This window comes from Nerophis lumbriciformis, linkage group LG28, assembly GCF_033978685.3.
Source record: "Nerophis lumbriciformis linkage group LG28, RoL_Nlum_v2.1, whole genome shotgun sequence".
NCBI classification, from domain to species: Eukaryota; Metazoa; Chordata; class Actinopteri; order Syngnathiformes; family Syngnathidae; genus Nerophis; species Nerophis lumbriciformis.
In genome coordinates this window covers 21975567-21983066 of record NC_084575.2, presented here as the reverse complement: position 1 = coordinate 21983066, position 7500 = coordinate 21975567, and the positions used below count along the sequence as shown (strand labels likewise).

Below are 7500 nucleotides of genomic sequence, written 5' to 3'. Positions count from 1 at the left end.
TTTACACAGCTGTTTTTACACGTAATCTGCGATTGCAATGCTTAAAGTCTGCAAATTAATCTCATACCCAATTGAAGAAAGAAGTTTGCCAAACCTGTAAGAATTCAGTACAACTTGCGTAAAGCCATATTTTCAAGGGTAATCGCCAATACGCTGTTATATGGATGCACACACACACATATATAGACATGCATACACAAGTACACACGTTACGGCACTTTTTTTCGCCACACAACACCGCGTTAATTGTGATGTAACAACAATCATTTGTACCAAAATAACATTTAGTTTGCATTGATTGAAGCAGGGTATAACAGACTGAACAACAACACGTAACTTTTAACAACTTCGACTTCAACAAACCCCCCCATCAGACCCTGACGACAATGCAATATGAAGTATAAACGATAAACATTGAATATTAAGAGTATGTGAAAGTTTGGCTCTTACCTTGTTTACTTCCCTGGCGACTTCCTTAAAGTTTTATAATCAATCAGAAATATCACGCAGCTAAAATGCGCCAAACAGGGGGAAGTGTCACCCATCATGCACTGTAGTGAATTTATATATTTGTACATTTAAATGATATATAGTGTTTGAACATGTTTTATGATGTCCATAAAGTTCAGTGAGCAGGAGCGTTATGTGTTGACGTTTTGTTGGTTTTAGATAATTTTATACCATGACTGGGAAGAGTTGTTTGGATTGGGTTATATAAATTGATGCTGTGCATATGACCCTTCCAAATGAAACTCAAGGTCACTGACCGTTGATTCTATCTTTGCCCACAATGTGACAATAACACTCCAAGTCATATTACAGTGTACCGAATAGAATAGAATGGACTTTATTGTCATTATATTTGCATATAACGAGATTGAGGACTCCAACTTAAGGTGCGGTAGTGGGGACACATATGGGGTAATAAAGAAAAAACTAACAATTGAAATAAACAGACTACTATCCAATAAAAATAATAAGCAATCCTGTACAATATACAAAACACTATAGAAATACAAAATACTGTACAATATACAGAACAAGACAAGAGTACCGGAGTAATAAATAACAATCAGTGTCGGATGTATTGCACTCGAAGGGTAATATTGCACAGTAGGGTATTAGGGTAGGATATTGTATAGGGGTGAATTATTTATTATAAGGTAGAGTTCAAGATGGTGACAGCTCTGGGAAAGAAGCTGTCTCTCAGCCTGTTTGTTCTGGCTCTGATGCACCTGTAGCGCCTGCCCGATGATAGCAGGTGGAACAGGTGGAAGCCAGGGTGTGTGCTGTTCTTAGTGATGCTTTTGGCTCTGTTGAGGCAGCGGGAGTTGTGTAAATCCTTCAGGGAGGGGAGGGGGCAGCCGATGATTTTTTGTGCAGACTTTATGACCCTCTGAATCGCCTGTTTGTCTGCTTCAGTGCAGCTGGCGTACCACACTGTTATGCCGTACGTCAGCAGGTTCTCGACAGCCGAGCGATAGAAGGTCACCATCAGCTGCCTCTCCAGTCTGTACAGGCAAAAACACATCTTCTCATTCATTTTGTGATGTCTAGCGGGCGGCAGTTTGCTCGGGGGTCGTAGTTTGGACACCTGTGACCTAGACCATGACCCGGGGACCGTAACAAGAAAAAAACCCTGGCGAAAACACAACCACGTTGGTCTTGAGCATTCCAAGCCAAAACAGACTGGGTCAAGGCAGAGGGTGCCGAGGGAAAATATATTTGAAGCCACCGCGGCTAAACATCAATTCGTGAGGTATTTATATTATTAAAAGTTCCATTGTGTGTAAACTTTTCCGAGAAACTGCATTTTCCAAACTGATATAAACATGTCCACTGCAGAGGACACTGCTCTCAAATTAAAAGTGCAAAGGCACTAAAGTGAACATTATTGTTTTACACTGGATGTTTATTTATATTGTCATTTTTAAAGATTAAAGGTTTTTGCTGCATTTCAATTGTAAAATATGTCAATGGAGAGGGGGTGTGACATTCATATGTTGTCAATATTCAGTGTTTTATTGTTCATAGTTAAAATTGTGAATCACACATAATTTTTTTTCAGGTACATTCTGGGTGTCTCATTCAGTCAAAAAATGTAAAATTCCATTCCGTTTTTTAAGGTTTGTTGCATTTTTGTTGCGTTTCGCTTGATTGTAAAATGTCAATGGAGAGGGGGTGTGACGTTTATATGTTGTCAATATTCAGTGTTGTATCGTTCATAGGTAATATTGTGAATCACACATTCTTTATTTTCATGTACGTTGTGGGTGTCTCATTTAGTGAAAAAAATTTACAATTCCATTCCGATTTTTAAGGTTTGTTGCATTTTTGTTGCGTTTCGCTTGATTGTAAAATATGTCGATCGAGAGGGGGTGTGACATCCATATGTTGTCAATATTCAGTGTTTTATCGTTCATATTATGAATCACGCATTTTTTTTTTTCATGTACATTCGAGGTGTCTCATTGAGTAAAAAAATTTTAAATTCCATTCCATTTTTTAAGGTTTGTTGCATTTTTGTTGCGTTTCGCTTCATGTACGTTGTGGGTGTCTCATTTAGTGAAAAAAATGTACAATTCCATTCCGATTTTTAAGGTTTGTTGCATTTTTGTTGCGTTTCGCTTGATTGTAAAATATGTCGATCGAGAGGGGGTGTGACATTCATATGTTGTCAATATTCAGTGTTTTATCGTTCATATTATGAATCACGCTTTTTTTTTTTTCATGTACATTCTAGGTGTCTCATTGAGTAAAACAATTTAAAATTCCATTCCATTTTTTAAGGTTTGTTGCATTTTTGTTGCGTTTCGCTTGATTGTAAAATATGTCGATCAAGAGGGGGTGTGACGCTCATATGTTGTCAATATTCAGTGTTTTATCGTTCATAGTTAATATTGTGAATCCCACATTCTTTATTTTCATGTACATTCTGGGTGTCTCATTCAGTCAAAAAAAATCAAAATTCCATTCCGTTTTTTAAGGCTTGTTGCATTTTTGTTGCGTTTCGCTTGATTGTAAAATATGTCGATGGAGAGGGGGTGTGACGTTCATATGTTGTCAATATTCAGTGTTGTATCGTTCATAGTTAATATTGTGAATCACACATTCTTTATTTCTTGTACATTGTGGGTGTCTCATTTAGTGAAAAAAATGTACAATTCCATTCCGATTTTTAAAGGGTTGTTGCATTTTTGTTGCTTTTCGCTTGATTGTAAAATATGTCGATGGAGAGGGGGTGTGACGTTCATATGTTGTCAATATTCAGTGTTTTATCGTTCATTGGTAATATTGTGAATCACGCATTATTTTTTTCATGTACATTCTGGGTGTCTCATTCAGTAAAAAAATTTAAAATTCCATTCCGTTTTTTAAGGTTTGTTGCATTTTTGTTGCGTTTCGCTTGATTGTAAAATATGTCGATCGAGAGGGGGTGTGACGTTTATATGTTGTCAATATTCAGTGTTTTATCGTTCATATTGTGAATCACGCATTATTTTTTTTCATGTACATTCTATGTGTCTCATTGAGTAAAAAAATTTAAAATTCCATTCCGTTTTTTAAGGTTTGTTGTGTTTCGCTTGATTGTAAAATATGTCGAATAGAGAGGGGGTGTGACGTTCATATGTTGTCAATATTCAGTGTTGTATCGTTCATAGTTAATATTGTGAATCCCACATTCTTTAATTTCATGTACATTCTGGGTGTCTCATTCAGTCAAAAATTTTCAAATTCCATTCCATTTTTTAAGGTTTGTTGCATTTTTGTTGCGTTTCGCTTGATTGTAAAATATGTCGAATGGAGAGGGGGTGTGACGTTCATATGTTGTCAATATTCAGTGTTTTATCGTTCTTTGGTAATATTGTGAATCACGCATTATTTTTTTCATGTACATTTTGGGTGTCTAATTCAGTAAAAAAAATGTAAATTCCGTTCCGTTTTTTAAGGTTTGTTGCATTTTTGTTGCGTTTCGCTTGATTGTAAAATATGTCGATCAAGAGGGGGTGTGACGTTTATATGTTGTCAATATTCAGTGTATTATCGTTCATAGTTAATATTGTGAATCACACATTATTTAATTTCATGTACATTTTGGGTGTCCCATTCAGTAAAAAAATTTAAAATTCCATTCCGATTTTTAAAGGATTGTTGCATTTTTGTTGCTTTCCGCTTGATTGTAAAATATGTCGATCAAGAGGGGGTGTGACGTTCATATGTTGTCAATATTCAGTGTTGTATCGTTCATAGTTAATATTGTGAATCCCACATGCTTTATTTTCATGTACATTCTGGGTGTCTCATTCAGTCAAAAAAATTTAAAATTCCATTCCGTTTTTTAAAGCTTGTTGCATTTTTGTTGCGTTTCGTTTGATTGTAAAATATGTCGATGGAGAGGGGGTGTGACGTTCATATGTTGTCAATATTCAGTGTTGTATCGTTCATAGTTAATATTGTGAATCACACATTCTTTAATTTCATGTACATTCTGGGTGTCTCATTCAGTCAAAAATTTTCAAATTCCATTCCATTTTTTAAGGTTTGTTGCATTTTTGTTGCGTTTCGCTTGATTGTAAAATATGTCGATGATCGACTGAATATGTTGTCAATATACAGAGTTTTATCGTTCATAGTTAATATTGTGAATCCCACATTCTTTATTTTCATGTACTTTCTGGGTGTCTTATTCAGTCAAAAATTTTAAAATTCCATTCCGTTTTTTAAGGCGGTCTGTCATAAAGTTTTTAGCATTCAATTAGAAATTATTGTGAGGTTTTGCATTAGTGTTCCTAAAAAATCAAATATACACATTTTGTTCTCTAAATTTGGCCCCCCGCCCCAAGTTTAGAGAAAAAAATGTGTTGACAAACGTTGAGTGTCAGACTGACGAGCCGCCACAAAAACTGTGAACGTTAATAATTCGGTCCTCCAAGGTCAGAACTGGATCATAATTGGTGCGTATTAGGAAGATGGAATCCTGTGTCACATGGCAACAGGAAACATTTTCCAGCTTCTGATCGGCTTAAAGGGGAACATTATCACCAGACCTATGTAAGCGTCAATATATACCTTGATGTTGCAGAAAAAAGACCATATATTTTTTTAACCGATTTCCGAACTCTAAATGGGTGAATTTTGGCGAATTAAACGCCTTTCTATTATTCGCTCTCGGAGCGATGACGTCACAACGTGACATCACATCGGGAAGCAATCCGCCATTTTCTCAAGCACATTACAAACACCGAGTCAAATCAGCTCTGCTATTTTCCGTTTTTTCGACTGTTTTCCGTACCTTGGAGACATCATGCCTCGTCGGTGTGTTGTCGGAGGGTGTAACAACACGAACAGGGACGGATTCAAGTTGCACCAGTGGCCCAAAGATACGAAAGTGGCAAGAAATTGGACGTTTGTTCCGCACACTTTACCGACGAAAGCTATGCTACGACAGAGATGGCAAGAATGTGTGGATATCCTGCGACACTCAAAGCAGATGCATTTCCAACTGGACTGGACAGATCAGCTTTCAGGAAAAGAGAGCGGATGAGGGTATGTCTACAGAATATATTAATTGATGAAAACTGGGCTGTCTGCACTCTCAAAGTGCATGTTGTTGCCAATTGTATTTCATATGCTGTAAACCTAGTTCATAGTTGTTAGTTTCCTTTAATGCCAAACAAACACATACCAATCGTTGGTTAGAAGGCCATCGCCGAATTCGTCCTCGCTTTCTCCCGTGTCGCTGGCTGTCGTGGCGTTTCGTCGGTTTCGCTTGCATACGGTTCAAACCGATATGGCTCAATAGCTTCAGTTTCTTCTTCAATTTCGTTTCCGCTACCTGCCTCCACACTACAACCATCCGTTTCAATACATGCGTAATCTGTTGAATCGCTTAAGCCGCTGAAATCCGAGTCTGAATCCGAGCTAATGTCGCTATAGCTTGCTGTTCTATGCGCCATGTTTGTTTGTGTTGGCATCACTGTGTGACGTCACAGGAAAATGGACGGGTGTTTATAACGATGGTTAAAATCAGGCACTTTGAAGCTTTTTTTAGGGATATTGCGTGATGGGTAAAATTTTGAAAAAAACTTCGAAAAATAAAATAAGCCACTGGGAACTGATTTTTAATGGTTTTAACCCTTCTGAAATTGTGATAATGTTCCCCTTTAAAGTTGGAAATCCTTGCATAACTTCATGAAATAACGTACACATGTGAAGTGACGAAAGCGTCCAAAAAAGTGCTGCATTCAGCCAATCAAGGGCCTATGTTTTAAAGGCTATTTTTAGCCAAGTCTTGCCTATTGAATTATAGATGGCGTGCATGCTAATACATGTGAATAAATCATGACAATTGTGTGGAGGGGGGGGGGGATGAGGTGCTCCTTCCACGTCACCTTCCTCACCTGTCTGTCCCCCGTCCCCGCCAGGGACCGCCTGAGGATGGAGCTGCTGGAGGTGTGATGAAGCCCACCCGAACACGCGGAACAAGGCTGGAAAACGACAAAAAAAAAAAAAAACACACACAAAAAAAAAAAGAAGAGTGTTTGTAATGACAGCAAATGTGATTGTAGCTGGACCGTAAGACTCTGACTGTAACTGTGAATACCCCCCACTCCCTTTCTCTTCCTCTTCCATCTGCCATCACTTCCTCCCGTCGTCTGAAGAAAGAACTTCTCACCTTCTCGAGTCCTGTGATGTTTCAGCCTTTCATGCTTCTTCGTGGTCGTGTGGGGAGGGTGCACAATGAGGTCAGTATGAGGGATCAAAGAACGAGAAAGACGCACACTGACTGGAAAACTGACTTGAATGAACGCAACTAGGATAGGACGAGGCCGGGAGATAATGTCTCGGGGTCAGCGTGGGAAATATATATATTATATACTTATATAATATATATATATATTGATTAAAACTGCACTATAAAGGGGGTTTGTACTGACTGGATGGACAAAAGATGTGTCAAAGAAATGTTATTGTTGGCTTTGTGATATTATTTTTTACTTTTTTAGCAACTTCAGCACTGCCTTGAATTTGACTTTTTTGTTTTGTTTTTTCTTCTCTCTCTCTTCGCTTTTTTCAATTCTATTTACTCCGCTATAGTCACTGTAAGTCCAGATGCAAACAGTTTTATTTACACCTGTATCAATGTTGGTGATCACTTTGTGGTTCGGCTACACGCAAACGAGACGATGTTCAATGCACTAATGAGAAATCACCCCGGCCGCAAAGATATTGATATCCTTTGCCGGGATGGATGACACTACAATGCCCTGCAAGCTAAACAGAGACTAGCCTGTCACGCTAACGTTGCCTTACTCCGCTCTGTCCATTTGTTTATATATGACCCGTCTGTCCCGTCATCTCGCTTTGCAGCTGCTGCGCTGTCCGTAAAGTTCCACCAAACTTCAACAAAAAAAAAAAAAAGGAAAAAAGTGCATCAAGGATTGCTGTCGGTCTGTGAAATAATCATGTGCTGCTTCGGAGGTGTTTCATTGGAACTGT

At 38.2% G+C, this 7500-nt stretch overlaps 1 protein-coding gene across 1 annotated transcript in view; it reads left to right on the top strand.

Moving 5' to 3' along the window:
- zhx3a (zinc fingers and homeoboxes 3a) overlaps positions 1–7500 on the top strand; it is a 39779-nt gene that overhangs the window by 31705 nt on the left and 574 nt on the right. Inside the window, exon 3 of the mRNA XM_061923880.2 lies at positions 6426–7500. This exon is cut by the window's right edge and continues 574 nt beyond it. Coding sequence (XP_061779864.2) covers positions 6426–6459 — 34 coding nt within the window. The 3' untranslated portion in view covers positions 6460–7500. The remainder of the gene's footprint in view (positions 1–6425) is intronic.